At 38.6% G+C, this 21,846-nt stretch overlaps 1 protein-coding gene across 1 annotated transcript in view; it reads right to left on the reverse strand.

Moving 5' to 3' along the window:
• The window catches only part of LOC123453243 (vomeronasal type-2 receptor 116-like), a 39,607-nt gene that overhangs the window by 11,093 nt on the left and 6,668 nt on the right, over positions 1-21,846 (reverse strand). The window contains exons 2-6 of the mRNA XM_045130561.1: positions 7,677-7,965; positions 6,655-7,461; positions 5,747-5,974; positions 5,283-5,406; positions 4,806-4,813 (exon numbers count right to left, since the gene is read on the reverse strand). Coding sequence (XP_044986496.1) covers positions 4,806-4,813; positions 5,283-5,406; positions 5,747-5,974; positions 6,655-7,461; positions 7,677-7,965 — 1,456 coding nt within the window. The remainder of the gene's footprint in view (positions 1-4,805; positions 4,814-5,282; positions 5,407-5,746; positions 5,975-6,654; positions 7,462-7,676; positions 7,966-21,846) is intronic.

The following is a 21,846-nucleotide window of genomic DNA, read 5'->3' on the forward strand; positions in this document are numbered from 1 at the left end:
AAAAGTATCCCTCATAATAAGTGGTTAAAGGAAAACTGTAGGTTTGGCTTTGTGTTCATGTAATCATATAGTTGACTTTTTTCATGGAACTCCACTCAGAAGTCAAACAACAAATCTCAAGAAGAAGATCACAATCACCAAAACTAGACCAGGCTCAAAAAAGTTCAAAACACTAGAAAGCACCAAACCATAAAGCGCCCCATCATGGCAGGGATTGAATCAAACCTCAGAGTTATAACCTTAAATATTATTGGCCTTCTCTCACCTGTAAAATGAAACAAGTCAACAAGGTGGATCAAGAAGGGACCCTTGTACTTGTTGTTTTCAAGAAGCCCACCTCACCACTAAAGACAGACACCTGCTCAGCGTGGAAGGATGGACAATGATATTCCAAGCAAATGGAAATGAGAAACAAGCTGCTGTTGCTGTACTAATATGTGATAAAATAGACTTCAAACCAAAAGTAATAAGAAAGGACAAGGAAGGCAACTTCTTGCTCATCAAAGGAATGATCCAACATGAGAAGATCACAATCATAAATCTATGTGCACCACACACAGGCACACCACACTTTATAAACCAAAACCTACTTAATAAAGAAACCAAAAATAACCACCAACACCATCATAGTTGGACACTTCAATACTCCATTATCATCAACAAACAGATCATATAATTAGTAAATCAATACTTATCTAACAGAGCTCAGCCACACCATACATCACCTAGACCTAAAGAACATCAACAGAACATTCCACTCCAACTCTACAGAAAATACATTCTCAGCAGCCCATGGAAATTTCTGCAACGTAGATAATATGTTAGGCCAAAAAATGTGCCTCCATAAATTCAGGAAAATTGAAGTAAATTCTTGCATCATATCAGATCACAATGCCTCAAAGGTAGAAATTACCAAGAAGATACACATCAGGAACTCCACCAGCTACTGGAGACTTAAAAACTCTTTTATACAATTAATGGGTTGTGGAAGAAATCAAAGAAGAAATTGTAAAACTCCTAGAATTGAATGATAATGAAAACACAACTTACCAAAACTTGTAGGTCACAATGACGGCAGTCCTAAGGGGGAAAATTCATAGCACTAAGTGCCTTCACAACAAAGACAGAGAGACCACAAATTAGTAAACTAACTGGCCATCTAAGGACATTGGAAAAACAAGAAGAATCCAATTCTAAGAGCTCCAGATGGAAAAAAAATAATGAAGATCAAAGGAGAAATTAGTTAATTAGAAAATCAAAACTATTGATGAAACAAAGAGCTGATTCTTTGAAAAAAATAAACAAGATTGATAAACCCCTGTGCAATTTGATATAGCAGATAAAAGAGAAGTAACAAATTAACAAAATCATAAATGAGAAAGGTGAGGTCACAGCAGATATGAATGAAATTGTAAGAACCATCAGGGCATACTTCAAAAACCTCTACTTCATAAAACTGGATTATCTGGAAGAAATAGATGAATTCCTATCCACATATCACCTATCAAAACTAAACTCAGAGCCAATTATTCTCTTAAACAAACCTTTCATATCCATGGAGATTGAAAAGTTAATCAAAAACCTCCCCCAAAATAAAAGTCCACAAGTGGATGGCTTCTCAGCTGAATCCTATCAGTTCTTCATTGAAAAACTAGAACCAATTTGCCTCAAACTGCTTCACATAATTGAAGTCCAGGGAATCCTCTCCAACTCCTTTGATGAAGCTAGCATCATCCAATACCAAAATCAGACAGAGATACAACAAGAAAATTAAACTGTAAGCCTACATCACTGATGAATTTGGATGCAAAGATCCTGAACAAAAGCCTCACAAACTGAATGCAACAGTACATCAAAAGTATTATCCACCTTGATCAAGTAGGCTTTATTCCAGCGATCCAGGACTAGTTCAATATATGGAAATTAGTCAACATAATACACCACATAAAAAAAACCTTACCCATAAGAACCACATGATCATCTCAGTTGATTCAGAGAAGGCCTTCGAAAAAAGATAATCCACAAGGAGATGATGGAAGGCACACAGAATTCACCAAAGGAAATATCAGAGGCTGTTGAAAGCAGAACAGTAAAGGAGACATAACACAATCTCTAGGTCCAGGGTTCATTACAGAAGAGGGGAAGGAAAGGAAGTAAGAACCACAGGATGGAAAGGCACATTGTGACACACTGTGCCCTTGCACACATCCTGACTGGTTCACTCATCACCCCACATTGACAGTATCTGCACTGAGGAAGAACCTCTTTGGGAAAGAGGTGGGGGAGGAGAATAGGTGCATGATCCAAAGGCAGTGTGACCAGTATGCAATACATTCACTCAACAAATTCCTCAATTATTAAAAAATCACTCTCCAAAGTGATCCTCGGATTATCTCAAAGGTTTATCCATCAATATAACATCATCTTGTAGGATTATGGGATTCATTTAATGCATGCCTATAGAAATACACAGAATTCACATAGCTCTATTTACTTGTAAAATACAGAAAAACACAAAATACAACATACCCAATAGTGTATGTTGGCCCATAACATGTTTGACTCCACAAATAATTCATTTCTTTCTTTCTTTCTTTCTCTCTCTCTCTCTTTCTTTCTTTCTTTCTTTCTTTCTTTCTTTCTTTCTTCCTTCCTTCCTTCCTTCCTTCCTTCCTTCCTTTCTTTCTTTCTTTCTCTCTCTCTCTCTCTCTCTCTCTCTCTCTCTTTCTTTCTTTCTTTCTTTCTTTCTTTCTTTCTTTCTTTCTTAATTTCTTCTGTTCTTTCTCTCTCTTCCTTCCTTCCTTCCTTTCTTTTTCTTTTTCTTTTTCCCTTACTTCTTCTTCCTCTCCTTTCTTTCTTGACTTCTTTCTTTTCATTTTATTTATTTATTTATTTTTAAAACCATAGGTTTTTAAAAAATTTATTTATTTATTTATTTGAGAGCGACAGACACAGAGAGAAAGACAGATACAGGGAGAGAGAAAGAATGGGTGCGCCAGGCCTTCCAGCCTCTGCAAACGAACTCCAGATGCATGCGCCCCCTTGTGCATCTGGCTAACATGGGACCTGGGGAACCGAGCCTTGAACCGGGGTCCTTAGGCTTCACAGGCAAGCGCTTAACCACTAAGCCATCTCTCCAGCCCTATTTATTTATTTTTTATAGATATTTTTGTGGCAGGGTATCAACATACTGAAAGATGGCCTAGAATACTGTCTGTAGTTCCACTGGCCTCAGAATCATGGAAATTTTTCTACCTTATCATTGAGAATATTGGAATTAGATGTATAAACCACCACATCTGGCTCTAATCATATATATCTGAACTGCATCAGTAACTTTGCTGGGTACTAGAAAGATAAGGCTTTGAAAGATTCATGCTCTGTTTTTCATTTTTCTTTTTCTTTGGCAGTATGGTGTCACTCTAGCCTAGTCTGACTTGGAACATACTCCACAGCCTTATGCTGGCTTTGAACTCACTGACCCTCCTACCTCATTCTCCTGAGCACTGTTATTAAAGTTGAATCATCATGCCAGGCTAGATTCATGGCTTTCATTAGAAACCTATGTTGGTTCAATGAAATTCATCCGTATGTACAGGTAATCCCATATGTGAAACACAACAAAGGGGATAGAACTTCTGTTACTATTGTGTCCTCAAAAGATTTTAATGGGGAATGTATTATATATAATGGTATCAGAAAGGACTGAGTGCCACTTATATTTATAATATTTATGTTCATGTAAATGTCATTATTAAATAAAGGAAGACATTTTTATCTCTTCAGATGTTTTCCAGATCTGACCAATGTCCTAATGCATTGAGAGAGGAAATAAACAGGAGAGGAGATTATGTAAAAGAAGGGTGGGGGAGGGTTAATCAAACTTCAAGATATTCTGAATAAGACATATGAAAATCTAGTTTCTTGAATAATGGCACATCCAGAAGCCATAGATTGTTACTAGAAAATTTTCAGTGCCAGGGATGGGATACCTTCCAGTGAGTTGTTGACCAGGGAGTTCCTTGTTGCCTCTAAAACATTATGGGCTGTTGCCAAGGCCCTTGGTTTCCTGTGAGAAAAAGATGGTAAGATACTATTGCTGAAGATTCATATGCCTGAGCAGCAAAGTCACTGAGAAATCAAGCTGGTGCTGAGAAGAAAACCTTCTCCCTGTAGACCAGCCAAGTGAAAGCTGGAAAAAGCTGCACTGTATGCAGCCTTATGGGAGACAGAAGTCATCAGTGGTGAAAACAGTAGACACTGGAAGCCTCAAGTTTGGTCAGACAGGCCAAATTAGTGCATGAGCAGAATAGTGACATGCCTGCTCTGGTGAAGCCAACTGCTCTTTAATGGGACTGAGAATCCACTCTATGGAAAGGAATACATGCCCGGTACTGAAAACCTAGTCAGAAGCCTATGGCAGGGGAGGTCATGAGCCTTAAGGGTATAAAGCCTGCTTTTGTCTGGATAAATGCATATATTATTCTCACCAAGTTGCCCTTGAAAGCACTACACTTAATGTTCATACTCATATATTAATACTACTCTCATTTCTGGTTAGAGAAGCTTCTCTTTCAGATGGCAGTAACCAGTGGGATGACCCAAAAGGCAACATAGTGTTGAGAAAAAGGGATGGAGGAGCGTCCATCACTGAAACATCTCACACCCTCCAAGGCTCAGGGTCCTCTGTGGAAGAGGTGGTGGAAAGAATGTAAGTGCAAAGGAAGGGTACCACTCTTAACATACAACTGTCAGGACAGAAATTGGTCAATATTCAAGACCTCTCAGTGCCTAGCAATACCTACACAAGACCCTCATAATAGGAGAAAAAGATGATGACTTCAAATTAAAAGAGAGACTAATGGAGAGAGGGAGGGGATATGATGGAGAGCAGAGTTAGGAAGGGGAAAGCAGGGGAGGGGATGGAAATAACATGGTTTGTTGTCTGTAACTATACAAGTCAAATACATATATATATACTTATATATATATGTATATATAAATTTATATATATATATATATATATATATATATATATATATATATATATAAAGGAAAAACAAGAAAAAAGATTTTAATGGGGAAATTATTATATATAATGGTATCAGAAAGGGGAGAGTGTAATTTATATTTGTAATATTTATGATCATGTAAATGGAATCATTAAATACAGGAAAACATTTTTTCTCTCTTCAGATGTTTTCTATGTCCGACCAATGTCCTAATGGGTTTGACAGAGGAAATAAACATTCTGTAGAATGTCTCCTAATGTCTAAACTTACCTGTGTCATTGGAAATCTCATTCTCTGGGCAGGGAATGCAATCAAAACAGCAGGGAGCCTTCCCCTCCTGCCGAGATTTCCTGAATCCAGGGATGCAAGTTATACTACACACTGAGTGAGGAATCTGAGGAACATCAAATGATCAGTAGTACATACAGATTTTAACTCCTCCTTTCATAGCAACAATGCTTTATCATATTATGCCATTATTTTTCATTTACTACAACTGAGTACAATGGACACATACTATTTCTACAATTCATATCATATGTATGAATATATAGGAACAATATGAAACATATTTCTGCTTCTCTTCTAATAAAATATAAGAAAATCTAATAAGTGAAAAGAGAGTCCACAAATGATAATATCTTGTACCTATAAACTCATGCAGATATGTACAATATCTTATTCACTTTGGTTCATTTTTGCTCCATGTAAATATACAATTAGATCCATCTCACCTGTCTGCTTCCTGTGGCCCACTCTACCATGTCTTCCAGTAATTGCAGTTGTTGTCTTTTTGGACGATATGGGTAAAACTGTCCTATTTTCATCTTTACCTGGAAACTTTTTTGAAAATCCCATAAGTTGAAAATGTCATACTCTGGGTCTAATTTCCTTTTCTGATTCATATCCACTAGGTCTCCAACAGGGTTGGTAAATTGCATGTCCTTTAGTAAATGGTTCAACTGAAAGAGACATATCATTTTGTAAATAAACATGGCCACACTAAGACAGGAAATGAGAAGTGAGGACCTCCTCACAATTTCTCTACTCTCTCACTCTCAAAGGGTTATTTGTGTGAAATATATATTATTATAAATTTAATAACTAATTAATGTTATCATCAAGTTTTAATATCAATGTGCCTTGGGAAAAATGCCCCAAACAAATGTTTCCAATAATAGATATGAGATTGAGATAAATTTTAACACTATTTAATTCTATGATTACATTCAAGACTATCATTATGAAATTGAAGATATGAATGAATTTTATTTGTTCTGAATTAACTTAAACACACATGATAGACATTGTGTTGATACATATATTTTCCTGCTTTAAGAAAGAGAAATTCTCTGTATTCACTACTGAGTGTCCATGGGACTGAATGGTGAATATTATAAATATTGAAACCAAATGGGCATGTTAACGTCTTCTGTCACAAAATTGAGACACATTTCATACAGTTACCTTTAATTACACTATTTTTTTAAAAACAAAACTCACATCTAACCTACTAAGATGTAAAAATGTAGAACTCCTTATTGTTGGAAAAAGGTTTCTTGACAATTATTTACCAGCTCAGGGATACTCTATAAACAATAATAGTGATGACACTAGATATCAATCATAACGGACATTTTACCTTCCCACAGTCACTTTGAGGTCTGTTGTCAGTGACCATATATATGATATCTACTTGTTGAAGCAGCAGTTCATGGAGAGAGTAGGCCACCACATATGCAGCATTGTATATATGGTAACTCTCCTCACTCATGGCCACATCAAAAGTGTGCTGTGTCAACAATTCCAATGATATGTTGGATGAAAAATTATACAAGGTTTTCCATTTAGACTCTGACACTGAACATTTAAAATACATCCACCCCAACTTTTCCAAAGAAATGTCTTCTAAGTACTTGGAAGATTTCAGAGTTTGGATAAATTTTTTAAGTCCATAAGTATCACCACGGTGTTGAGAAAGAGTGAAAGTGCTACGGAATGAGTCAAGGCTTAAGTATCTCGTACTTGAGATGTCATACCATTGTGTGGTGGTGACCCAGATTTTTCCTGTGCCCAAGTATTGCAATGTTCTAATTGTTTCATCGAGAGTAGAGCTAGTGTCACCATACATGATGATAACATTTGCTGATGATGTCATAATATGCTTATAATACATTCTATCTCTTCTCAAGTACAACTGGTTGTTCTCTGGGACTACATTCACAAAAGCAGAGCAGATTCCATTTTTTTGCATCTCTTCTCTCAAGTCTGACAGAAATTGAATACCTTGGTCATCATCTGAGATGACCAGTCCCACCCAGTTCCAGGTATAATGAACCATCAAAGAGACCATGGCAAGGGTTAGTGAAGTATCCTTGGTGGCCATCTGATATAGATAAGGAAACCTGTCATGATCAGTCAACATAGGTTCAAATGGTCCATAGATAAGCTAGAGGAGAAAAAACAAATGAAGCATTATGAGAACAGGACTGACATGAAACACAACATCTGAACCATGTTGAGAGATGCCATCATGTCTCTGATTAGTGCTTTGAGATATACAGATGAACACATACCTAAACTCAGTATCCTTTCTTTTTCCCTATGTTCATGAAAAGGCCAACATAAAAAATATCCCCACTCTCCACTTCTGAACAATCTCACCTGTGGACCATGTTCCATTTGGATGTATGGTCCCCCCATTGCAGATGTTGCCCATTTTTGTCCTGAGATGGCTGCATGACAGAAAAAGGGGCTACACCCATAGTTAGGAAACCAACGTACTTCTTCTGTTGTGGCTGATAATAGAAGATCATGAAATGATTTTAATTCACATAGTTCTCTAAATAAATAAAATCCTAGGGAAATGTTAGGTAAAAGACTGTGGTTCTTGTTGATCTCATCAATTGCATACTCCAATGCCAAGCCAAGTTCATATTTTTCAGGTGGTAAACTGAAAAAAGAGTACAGAGTCATTAGCAATGAATATCTTAACTTGATGCTCTTCAAATCCAAAAGGGACACATTTTACTAAAATTACATTTGATCCCTAATTCAAGCACTGAATCTTTCCCCCTGAAATGTAAGTGAATACTCATGAGGTAACTGAGTACTAATAAAGATTTTTAAAATTCAAGAAGGTAAGTTTTTTATTGTTGTGCCTTTTGAAACTGTAAGAATCCATATGTGATCTACTGAAAAGACTGTATGCCATCCCTGCAGTAATAAACAGGCCCTTAGAAGACAAAAAGAATCTTGTCATCTTCTCATGGTGGAACTGTCATTCTCAAGACATGTAAACAATGATTATAAACTCAGGTGAGATACCATCATGAAGGAAGAGGGAGTTATGACCTTCCATCATTCACGCAATCAACAAGGACCAGGTTCCAGATATTTGTCAGTGGGATATGAAACACTAGAAATGAAAGGTACAGTAAATTAAACAACAACAACAACAACAACAACAACAACAACAACAACAACATAAAACATTAGAATGTCTCTCCAATAGAATGAATACAGGATAAAACGAAATATCTGAGCTGGAAGACAGGATGACAGGGCTAGAATATTTCAGCAAAAAGAAAGAAAAACTACCATGTTATTTTTATTACCATGGCTTTGTAGTATGGCTTTAGATCAGGTATGGTGATGTCTCCAGTGTTGTTGTTGTTTTTTTTTTTTTTTTTTTTTCCTGAGGATATGCTTGGATATCTGAGGCCTTTTGTCATTCAAAAAAAAAAATCTATAGAGTTACCAACAGACCCAGTTATTATTCCCTTACTGGTTATTTACCCTAAAAGCTCTGAACCTCAGCTCAGAGATATTTGCTCAACCGTGTTTTTCGCTGCTCAATTAATAATAGCTAAGAGCTGGAATCAACCCAGATGTACATGATTAGATGAACAGATAACTCAGATGTGGTATATGTACACAATGGAATTCTATACGGTAAGGAAAAATGGCATAATGAAATTTGAAGAAAAATGGTCAAACTTGGAAGAGATCATTCTCAGTGAACTCACCCAACCACAGAAAGATAATCATTGCATGGTCTCCCTCATCTATGGCTTCTAAGCTGATTCTGCCTGTGATGCTGACACCTAATAAACATCTCAAGGACTGACAATAGTGATGGTGGTGCAGGAGGAGAGGGTAATGGGAGGAACAAAAATGGACCCAGTGGAAATAGTACCTTAAAATCCTACATCCTGAAAGACATACTAATAAGACAAACCTTCATCATGTGCTAAGAGAGAATACCTGATTCACAGGGACCTGGAGAGGGTGTGATAAAGATTATCCTCAATCTTTTCCTATTTCTCTATCTCTTTTCTCTCTTTCTCTTTTACATTACCTGTATTTTTCTTCCTTTTTCTCCCTTGGCACTGACATGTAACTCCCAGTACCAGCATGTGGGTAACATCCACAGTGAGTTGTTGATGAGAAAGAACTATAGGTTTCCCAAAAGGAGACAGAATTATGTCAGAGTACTTGATGTCTCACCAAAGATTAATGGTATGACCCTACTGCTGAAGACAACATTTGCTATTGGGAGGGAACATAGAGTGACCTGACTGGAAACTGGAAGAGATTCAATCCCAGACATTCAGCTTGTCTAGTGTCAGAAGGTGTTACATGAGTGACTGGGGGAAAATGACCAACATCTGTCTAAGCAACTTGTCGTCTTAGTAACACATCAGCTATTAACCTGATGTGAGGCTCACACAAGTGCAAAGGTGGCACACAGCCATGGTAGCTTACCAACTACTCTTGATTTGTCTAACATATCCACTCAGTGGAATGGAACTTGTACCTTGAATGGGAGAAACAAGTTAGAATCATATCCGTAAACGAGCCTGCTCTCCAATATCAAGCTCCCACCAAAAGTGGGCCACAAGAGGGCCTACATCTATTAAATTCTCTGTAAAATAATAATGGATATCGATGTATCTTGCACTGACCTTACTCTCCATTGGAGAATTTGCTTATCTTTTTCAGATGGATTGAGAACCTGAGGAGAGAATCAGCTTATCACACCCCACCAAGGCAGCAACTGAAGGCATAGAATTAGTGGGGTAATTAGCAAGACCTGCTTTCTCAGTGTACCTGGTAATAGCACAAGGGTGAAGGAGACAGTCACAGAGAACACTCAACTCCTACGAAATCAGATATTCAGAGACACAGAGACTACCAAGGCCTCCCGTCACTGAAATAGGCCTAAAATGAACCCAACATGGCTCAGGGAAATTCGCAGAAGAGGGGGCTGAAAGATGATGTGAGCCATAACTTGGGTCATTATGCACAGAGACATTGCCTCTTCCCTATAATTGAAGGCCACCCCCAAAATGCAACACCCACGATCCCAGGGGGGACAGGGAGAAAGCTAACAATGGCTAATCATGGCTGTATACACACTATATACATAACTAATAAAATTTTTTTAAAAAGAAAGACAAACTAATAAGATGTATGAATGAGAGTTTCAATACATCTGGAACTCTGTAAAGAGATCAAACTTAACATTCAGGGCATCAAAGAAGAAAAATTTAAACCTAGATGCATACTAAGTATTTTCAACCAAATTATAGAAGGCAATTTCCCCCAAACTGGGAAAGCTTTGACATTGCAGATACAGAGAATATTTAGTATACCAAACATGAAATACTAGAAAAGAACCTCTCCCCACCATATTGTAATTAGACTACTAGACACACAGACCAAAGATAATATGTTGAAAGCAGTAAGAGAGAAGCACCTAGTCACCTATAAAGGCCAGGCTATAGGGATAAATGCAGGTTCCTCAATATGATCTTTAAAATCTAGAAAAGCTGGGAATGATGTATGCTATGTTCTGAAAGACAACTTCTGACCCAGAGCATTATATCTACTAAAGCTATCTATTATAATTCAAGAAGAAGAATGTTCCATAATAAAAGCAGTATAAAGAAACACATAATCATTAAGGTAGCTCTGCAGAAAGCAATTCAACATATATACATAAGCAAGGATTTTCTGCATGAAGCAACAGCCATTCAGGAAGTATGACCATTAATCAACCATTGGAATCTCATGAAACTGAAAATCTTCACTACATCAAGGAGCACAGTAAATAAAACAGACATAGCTTATCAACTGGGAGAAAATCTTTGTCAGCTATATATCTGACAGAGAATATATATCTAGAATATACAAAGAAATACAGAAAAACTAAATAATAAAAAATTAGACAACTTTTATCAAAAATTGGCTAATAGAACTGGATAAAAAGTTGTCTTGAGAAGAACTACAAACGTTCAATTAATATGTAAAAAAGTTTTGCATGCTTAGCCATCAGAAAGATGCAAATGAATACAACTCTGAGATTTATTTCACTCTTGTCGGAATAACTGCCATCAATAAATCAAATGTCAAGAAGTGCTGGAAATGTTATGAGTAATGAGGAATCCTTATGCATGGTTTGTGTGAATGTATACTGGTAACAGCCATCATGAAAGTCAGCATGGAGGTTCCTGAGACATACAAGAGAGTTCCCATATGGTACAGCTCTACATCTCTTTGGTGTATAGCCTAAGAGCTGTATAATTAACTCTAAATATCCTTGTTCATCTGTTTGTGACTGCTCTATTCACAATGGCTAGGAAGTAGAACCTGCCTAGATGTCCTAGATCTGACAAACTAAAAGCTAGAGCACTTACCTTTACACAGTGTAGTTTTATTCAAATGAAAGAAAAATTTAAATTAGCACAGTAGCATTGAAGTGGTTAGATGTAGGAAATGTACTAGGTGAGGCAAACCAGGTTAAAGAGATTAATGATGAATGTTCTCTCTCGCGTGGGGATTCTAGCTTCAATTCTTCACATTTGCATGTGAGGTAGAATAAAAGTCAGTAGAGTCCAAGAAGCTAGCAAGTAACAAGAAGGGAAGACTTAAGGGGAGGATGTTGGAAATATGTAAGAAAGGGAACAAAAAATTGTGGGTGAAAAGGACTGAGTTCAGGAAAGGTGACAGATGAGGGAAGGTTTGGGAGGAGTTTCAAAGGGGAAAGTGGGGGGAGGGAGGGTATTACCATGGGATAATTTTTATAATCATGGAAATTGTTAACAAAAATTCGAAAAAAAATAAAGATTTTATTTTTGAAAATATTTACTTATTTGAGAGAGAGAAAGCAAGAGAGAGAAAGAGAGAGAGAGAATATGGGCTCACCAGAGCACCTTGCCACTGCAAACAAACTCCACATGCAAGAAAACTTAATATATCTGATTTCATTTGGGTACTAATGAATCAAACCTTGGCCATCAGGCCTTGCAAGCTATCATTCTGGCCCCAAGTCAAAGATTTTGTGAGTAAGCTATATGGATACCTACTTCTTGCTTGCTAAGTATTGCATGTGTAAGAAGTAGACCATTTGGGCAGAAGTACCTTGTGACAGTGGATAAACTATTCCCAAAAGTCATGTATGGTTACAAGAAAATTTTACAGCCAGCAAGTTCTTGGTCTGGAAGGCTCCTGGTACCCCTAAAACAATGCAGGCTATTGAATAGGCATTTGGATGCTCACTGTGACTAGATGGTAATATCCTATTGTTATAGCTATTAATCTTCAGATCTCTGAGAAATCAAGCTGGGGCTGAGCTAGAAGTCTTTTTCCTGTTAACTGGCTGCCAGAATGCTTAAAAGGACTATGTAGCCTGTTGAATAACAAATATCAGCAGTGGGTCCTGCCAGCTCTGTAACTGTATAGCCTGATGAAAAGACCATCTAGTTCATTTGTGTCATGTTTGGTACGGGAAAAACAAGGCTCTTTGATTGGACTTGAGGACCACTCCATAGGAGGGAATTAATGGCTGAAACTGAAAACCTAGTCAAAAGCATTTGGCTAGGGGAGGTCACAAGGCCTTGGGGCAGGGCGCAGCTACTCCTGTTGACAATCTTCGTGGATATTTGATGCTCACGAAACTGCCCTCTAAGCACTTGTACTCATGTCAATGTATTAATACTGCCCTCACTTTTTGTTAGAGAAACTTCTGTTGTAAGATGGTGGTGACCACTTAGAAGAATGAAAACTCACTAAAGTATCATAATGGAATTACAGTGCAGCACTAAGGGAGTCATCTTGACTATGCCCTGCAAGGTTCAGGGAGCACTGCAGAAGAGGTGGCAGTAAGAATGTAACAGCCCAGGAACGGGAGTGTGCTGTGTAATACAATCTTCCAGACAAAATGTGTCCATGGTATTCATGATCTCAAAGTGGCTGATACTTCCTACACAAGTCTTGCATAGTAACAGGGGAAATGCTGTATAAAATCTTAAATTGCTTGAGGATCCATTTGTAAATAATTGGCCTTATGTCCTATATGGTTATCATACTATTTATAAAGATTTTGCTTATTCCTATATCTTAGTAGTTTTCTCTAATTCTTTGGTCTTTCTCAAAATTCCAACACCATTATTCACAAAAGTGGAAACAATAACAGTATAAAGTTTTGGGCACTATAAAAATCACAAATGCAATAAATAATTCCAACTGTCTGAAATATTTTGGAAAGATACAAAAATGTGATTTCATGTTACACTACAGAATCAGAGTACCACAAAGAGAATGGTAATGGAATAAAAAATAGTAACTCTGCATAGAAGACCTACACAGTTACACGTACCTGACTTTACCAAGACTGTGAAACATATTCTGTATAAAACATAGCCCATCACCAAATTATGTTGACAATTCTGATGGCCACATGTAGAAGAATAAATTTAGATCCCTACCTTTCTTGATGTAGGAAAATTTATCAAAGACCTTATAGGCATTTCATTCTCAACAGAAACACATGTGAAAAATTATAAATATCTTTTAGAAGCAAAGAAATCAGTTAATTTTATAATACATCTTGAACAGAACATATGATGTAAGAGTTTTCACAAAAAATTACTCAAAGTACACAAAAGAGCCATATATGAAAAATGTGAATGGTACCTCACATGATTGATTCATCACTGAGATTGAATGGAGAATTCTAAATGACATTGTACCATGACCAGTTTTGACAAAGGTGATTAAAATGTGCATTGAATGTGAGATAATTTCTTGCACAAATTGTGCTGGGGAATCTATATATTTATGTTTTGAAGAACACATCAGTATCTCTATCTCACCCTCTGAAATCCACTGTGAAAAGCATTTTGCACCTGCACATGATATATTACCAGTTGAGTTAACAGAAGGAAGGAAAGGGAATAAGCTTGTCGTGAGCTCTGTGTACACAGTTGCAGTAGGTCAGGATATGTTTGCAAGATGTGATGAATGAGAATTCACTAAACTCACAAGCTTTTGCATAGCAGAAGTAACAATGAACAGATCAAACACTTAGCCTGTATAATGCAAGAACATATTGGAGCTATAAACCTGACCTCTGATTAGTGACAAGGACATAAAGAATGCAAAATTAAATGCTAAAATCAGAGAACCCAGCCAATGCATAGAAAAATATTGTAAAAGGGATTTTCCTAATGAGGGACAAATTACTAGTTAGCATATGATAAATCATAAACATACATAGAAATATGAAAATTTTAAAAGAAACTCCATTAATACCTTGTCCACAGTAATGAGCAATGCACTATGCTGTTCTGATTGCAGGGAAATTGGAACACTTACATTTTTTGGTGGGGATATAAGCTTTTCTGGACATCAGAATGGAGGATGTTCCTACAAGTCTAAAATTAGGGCCACTATATGATACAGCAAAACCATGTCCAAAAAATGATGCCAAGTTATCTCAGACAAACTTGAAACCCTATGTTACTAGTATCACATTCACAAAAGCCATAAAATGGAACCATACCAGATGTTCATCCCCACAAGATTAGCTGAAGAAACTGGAATATGTGTACAATCAACTTTTGTTCAAACATCAGAAAGAAATGATTATACCACTGACAGTAAAGTGGATGAAGTGATCATTGTCATATCATGAACCAGAATCTGCAGCATGTTTGTCAACAACCCACAGCCTCTCAGGCTTTATCCCTGATAATAATGAAGCAATAATAACAACATGGAAAAGCACTTACTGTGTCTCAGGAATGTAGAGCCAACTCTTTCCCCGCAAGGGTTTCACATAAAGTAAGAAAACACATTCAGTTTGTGTATCTTCACCATGAACTCTATGGTGTTTTCTTTTCCACAGGCAACTGTTGTTCTTTAAACTGCACAAGATGAGAGGAAGTTTCAGGAGCAAGAAGACAAAAATCAAAGACAGCATCTTTGCCATTCCTTCCACCTAACAGCATGAACAGAGGTGGAACACACACAGAGTGACATGCAGATGAATATGTATCACTCGTCCTTGTGTGCATATGTGTCTCTTTTTATTACTGTGGTTGACTGATGAAGCCACTGATACCCCTCAACTATTGTCTCTTGTGCTTGTACCACCGTCTCTAGAGTTGTATGTGTCATATTGCCCTGGGGCGCTGCATCTGATGTCCACATCCGGGTGAAAAACACTAGCTAAAAACAAGTTGTGAGGATCATGTTCTGCCTCTGGGGCCATGATGTCATCATGTCTGTGGTAAACACGTCTCAGGTATGAGCTCATGTAATTTTGTTCCCCATGAGGAATAAGCAAGCTGTTTGCATGAACATAATTTGAAATCATGTAAGGTGATTTCAGCACAGGATCCAAAGTGAGGTGTGAAGTGAAATGGAAATGGAGGGCCCATGCCACTCTGAGCTTATACAGACACACGGAGTATTAGCATATTATGTTCCTGTGGTTTCCGACATGAAGCAGTGCCACTTGCAGTCAGAAAAGCTCATGTTCTCTGACATCCATTCAGAACCCCATACTAGTCAATCTGCAAAATCCCCAAATCTTCATGTGTTTACTATTACCTGGAGAAACAATCATTCAACAGCCTTATACTCCAAAATCATCATGAATCCAATATCACCTGGTCAGTTACCCAATATCACTGAAGACAATAATCCCCATATTTTTTTTCCTAGAATGTAATCTATCTCCTCATTATTCAGCATCCATGGATCAGTAGATTGTGATGAATTATTTTTCCTTCTATGGCATTGTCTTCCATTATTGCTAATTAAAGGATAGTAGCACAAAATCAGTTTTATATTTTCATTGTAAAATGGTTGCATGTTCAGAAATGACATCCTTTTTGCTGCATGCTAACATGCTTGTGGCAATTAATTTCCATAACTGAGTGTAGTGTGAAGATATTCATCATGTTGTGGACTACAGATAAAACTCTGTAAGTTAGGGTTATTCATTTGGAGAGAAGAACAATAAATCATAGACTTGAGATGAGTGAAGCTTCTTGGATCATCACAAATCTGCTATATACTATATACTATATAATATATATATATATATATACATATATATATATATGTTATATATATACTATATGTATATATACTATAGCATATTGAAATCTTTAGATGACATCCATGCAAGCTCCAGTCTATGTTGAATTCTATTGAAAGGTGGAAAGAATAATAAACAGACATAGTATAATGAAGAAATTAGATATGGAAACATGGGAAAACCCCTCCTTCAAATACTAAACAGTATACAGGCTGAGCATGCACCTTAGTGCTAGGCTCATTATTATTTACAACGACTCCTTTTTAGTTGATGTACAGCTTGTATGTATAGTAGGTGTTGCAGTCTGGGTTGCATTGCTGTTAGAAATCACCCAACCAAGAGCAGCTTCTGGGAAAAAGATTTATTTTGGCTTACAGGCTCGAGGGGAAGCTCCACGATGGCAGGGAAAATGATGGCATGAGCAGAGGGTGGACATCACCCCCTGGCCAACAGAAGATGGACCACAGCAACAGGAGGGTGTGCCAAACACTGGCATGGGGAAACTGGCTATAAAGCCCATAAGCCCACCCCCAACAGTACACTCCCTCCAGGAAGCACTAATTCCCAAATATCCATCAGCTGGGAACCTAGCATTCAGAACACCTAAGTTTATGGGGGACACCTGACTCAAACCAACACATTCCGCCCCTGGCCCCCATAAACTGATATCCATACATGATGTAAAATACAATGCATTCATCTCATTTTAAAAGTTCCCATTGTTTTTATCAATTACAATGATGTTCATACATTCCCATAGTTCAAGATCTTTTAACTGAGCCATAATACCAAAATATAACCTCAAAAAACCCATAATGGCACAGAATAAATATTCACACTACAAAAGATGGCATTGGGCATAACAAAGAAACATTCAACCAATACAAGATTTAAAACAACCAGGGCAAACATCAAACTCTGTAGCTTCAAGTCCAGCAACTCTAGCCAGTGACAAATCTTCAAGTCCGATAATTCTAACCAGCAACAAGTCTCTGGCATTCCAATTCCGCCCCTCCAGCTATGCTACTCACAGTCCTGGGAAACTTCATCGGGGCCGGCAGCACCTCGGCAGCCATCTCATGGTCCTGGCATCTCCACTGGGTCTCCACTGCAAGCCACAGTTCATCCTCATGGCCCCATGGGGTCTCTATGCAGGCAACCAGCAAACCCGCTTCACACTGCCCATGGCCATTTCCAAAACACAAGACCGTGTTGCAAACTCAATGACCTTTCCAGCATTTCTTATACTCCACGATACCAGGTAGGTTGCCAATTTGTTAATCCAGGAGGGAATAAAGCAGACTTTGAAGAACAGGACACTCCTTGAGCACTCAGACCCCTTCAAAAGAGTTGACATTCTTCTTGTTGCCCTAGCGCAGGTCAGCTAGCCCAGTCTCAAAGGTTGTTATCTCTCAGTTGCAGCTGAATGGGCAGCAGTTCACCCAAAGATGTTCCTTTCTGTGCCATATCCCTCTGCACACACCAGTTCATTTCTACGCTAGGCAACCCTGCACAACTTCTCAGGACATGGGCACAAGAGCAAGCTTCTCACACAAACTGCTAGCCCAGTCCAGGCACAGCTCTTTCTCATCCTCATAAGCCAAACCTCACAGTCCATAGTTCTTACTGCATTCAGGTCTTTCAGCTCTGACCAGAATAGTCCATTAAGCTGTACTTACAGCACTGCGAGGCATCTCTTAGGCCAAGGTTTCAAATCCTCCCACATTCCTCTTGAAAATCAGCTCCAAAAGGCCGAAGCCACACAGTCAGGTGTCTAGCAGCAATCCCACTCCTCGGTACCACTTTACTGTTGCAGTCTGGGTTGCATTGCTGTTAGAAATCACTCAACCAAGAGCAGCTTCTGGGAAAAAGATTTATTTTGGCTTACAGGCTCGAGGGGAAGCTCCACGATGGCAGGGGAAAACGATGGCGTGAGCAGAGGGTGGACATCACCCCCTGGCCAACAGAAGATGGACCACAGCAACAGGAGGGTGTGCCAAACACTGGCATGGGGAAACTGGCTATAAAGCCCATAAGCCCACCCCCAACAGTACACTCCCTCCAGGAAGCATTAATTCCCAAATATCCATCAGCTGGGAACCTAGCATTCAGAACACCTAAGTTTAGGGGGGACACCTGACTCAAACCAACACAGTAGGTAATATATTAAGTATATATAATATTTGTTTTCTTTCTTTTCCTGCCCATTACTCACATGCTCCCATGAATATTGCATTTCTTTTTCCCCCACTGTCCCCACTTTTATTTAATATAGTACTGAAAGTCTTAGCTATAGCAATAAGTCAAGAGACACAATAAAAGGGACAAAAATTGGAAAGGAAGAGATCAAATTCTCATTATGTGCAGATGATATGATTTTTCTATTTTCTTTGTGTTATTATTAACAACATATTTTGCATGGATACCTCATGTATTTGTACCCTTTTCCTTCATCCCTGCCCCCATTCCACTGGGCCCCTCTCCAGTGGGTTTGCGGGTATTCTCCCCGGGTTGTGGAATGTGTGTTGTGGGAGCAGCAGTCAGTTTTCAGGGTTTTTTTTTTGGGGGGGGAGGAAGGCCTCTGGGCATGATGACTCAACCTGTGGCTGTGAAAATCTTTGCCCTCCCCCTTGCACAAAATTCCCTGAGCCTTGGTGAGTTTTAAGTCTACTTCTGAGATGAGCTCTTAGGTGCCTCTGGATCTCTGCCTCGGTAAGTGCTGACTATCCTCAGCGTTTCTCCCGACCGCCTCGTGTTAGGTCGTCATGGAAGCGGCATTCTTGCTTGTCTCCCGCTTCCTCTGCGGTTGCAGCTGTGAGTTACCTGAAGTGCGAGGAGTGCTTTGTCGCTTTAGGTTTTGCTGCCTTCTGGAAAAGAAGAACAGATTCTCCAACAGGAAGTGAAGTCAGCATACTTAAGTGGTATAAGCCTTATTAATTTTGGGAGAATTTGAAGTATGTAGCCCCCTTTTTAGCCAAAGACTAGTGAAACCTTGTCAATGGGGAGTAAAATCTTTGTCTCCATAGAATTTTGATCTGGTTGCCACTTCCACATATGATTCCTTTACACTGAGTGGATCTCTTAGCCAATCAGAAAGTTATTGGTTACCCGCCAAGGCTGTGTGCCACTATTGCACTGGAGCATACATCCTGTCAGGGTGTTTGCTTCTGAGTAGCTCAGACCTCTGGTTGTCCAGTCACTTGTTGGCTACTCTCGTCCAGTAGCTCATGTAGTGCCCAGCACTAGATGGGGACTGGCTCTCTTCTGGATTCTAGTCAGGTCTTTCCATGTTCTTTGTCAGCAGCATTTGGTGTTTTCAACAACCGATTTTGCCTCAGGCAGGTAATAAAAGCGCTTTGATAGAAACCAGTCTTGTTTTAGGGAACTTAAAGGGATCTTTGATAAACATCTCATTTGAATAGCAATGATTTCTCTACTGGAAATTACTGGCCAGAGACAAAAAGATAAATAAATAAAATAAAGTTAGACTCATTCCACCCTCTCTAGGGAACTTCCTTTCAGGTGCTGTCCCCTTACCCCTGTTAAGGGTTATATCTTTTAGTCTATCTATAAGGGTAAAGGTCTCTATGGTACCAGTTCATTTAGAATTTAGTTTTATATTTGTTTTTTTCCCCACATCTATCACATCTTCCACCAAACAGACCCATTTCCCTTTAAGTCATATTGATATTTTACCTGAATTCTAGGTTTTTCATAGCAAAGAAAACATGTTTGTTTCTCTGAGTCTCAGGTGTTTCACCTAACATGATGTTCTCCTTTTTCCCACTTTTCTGTGAGTGGCTTAACTTCTTTATAGTTTGAGGATGAATCAAGTTGCACTACGCACACTTTTATTGGAATTAATCTGATAATTGACACCAGTTCTTGTTCTACACTTTGAATCTTCTAAATAATATTGCAAGAAATGTGAGTGTTTATGTGTTGTTCTGTTTTAGGCACCTAGGTTATTTTCACAGAAGTAGTTAAAATAGAACCTTTGGGTCTGGCATATTCATTTTATTTTTTCTCTCTCTCTTTTCCCTCTCCTTCTTTCTCTCTCTCAAATAAATAAATAATTAAAATATTAAAAACAAGTCAGTTGAGAATTACATATTTCATTAGCTAATGTAAATCAGAATAGTTAGGCAAACATTAAAATGGGAATAGACTCTATGAGTGAGGACTGGTCTGGAACGTTCTGGACCAAAGGGGGAAGGACATGGTCCTGTGTGCTTATGGGATAAGGATACAAGGGAAAATTTAGGGAGCAATGGTCAATCTGGATTGTCACCCTCCATTCTGGCCCTGGAAGAAGGCTGTGTGGGAGGTGGGTCTTTTTTCAGCCATGGAATGTTCCAGACAATCAGAGAGCTGCAGAAGAGGGTTGACTTCTGGTCTCCATTTCAGTCCTTGCTCTTTCCACCACCATGTGCTAATGAATGCCTCCCTTTTCACCTCCACCCACTTTGGTCCTCAATCACTATTCCTGGTATCATGTTAACATCTGGAATGAAGTAAGGCTATAGTAGAGGAACATATGTTCAGGTCTTAAGTAGGGTTCATGGCAGTTTTAATACCATTTACAATATCTATACATAAAAGCAATACTCTACAGTTTAGTCAGCACCACAGCAAATTTGCTAATAGTTTTGGAATACAGTTCTCTAAACTTGTGAGAAATTGCATCAACACTCCAGAAGGAAGGACTCCTTTTGCTTCTTATGTCCTGTAAACTTCCCTGTCTTTCAATCTGTCCTCATTCCTTCCTTTGGTCCTGTCTTTTTCCTAAGACCTTCTCCTCAAACTTCCTTCCTCCCTCAGAACTTGCTTTCACCCTCATATCCCATTCTGATACTTTCTCCCCTCAGAATCCTGTTTCCCTCAGCAATTTCCTTTTAGGTCCAATCACAACATATTCCTCAGGTACCTACAGACTGCATCCATTTCATCAGGCCTTTTGTTTTTGAAATACTGTTAAGTTCTTACCTCCTCTCTGAAGTTGCTGCCTCAGCTCTCAGACACCCTCCAAATATCCATTCAAGTCTCTTCTTCATCACAAATGTGTCTTCCCACTTATTCCTCAGACCTGTGTGCACAATGGGCCTTGTTGTAGATGCTCATGTCCTAACCCTCTCTCCCTAACCTTGTCTTATTTCTTCTGGTTTTTCCTTTCTTCCTGACACCTTGTCTTCTATTCTTACATTTCTAAACACTGTCTTCCTTTCATAGATCTTTTTTTCCATCAGACACTTGGCTTCCTCCTTTGTTAAACAACAGGGAAAATCAGCACTGTCTCTCCCACACCCTTAAGGCCCTCCCTAGGCCTAAGACAGATGGAGGCTTCTTCAGTGTTACGAGCACCAAGCCCCTGTCTGCCTTCGCCTGGGTAGCAGCAGTGGTAAAGTCACTACTAGAATCTATATATACCCGCCCTTCCTCATC

This window comes from Jaculus jaculus, chromosome 12 (genome assembly GCF_020740685.1).
Source record: "Jaculus jaculus isolate mJacJac1 chromosome 12, mJacJac1.mat.Y.cur, whole genome shotgun sequence".
NCBI classification, from domain to species: domain Eukaryota; kingdom Metazoa; phylum Chordata; class Mammalia; order Rodentia; family Dipodidae; genus Jaculus; species Jaculus jaculus.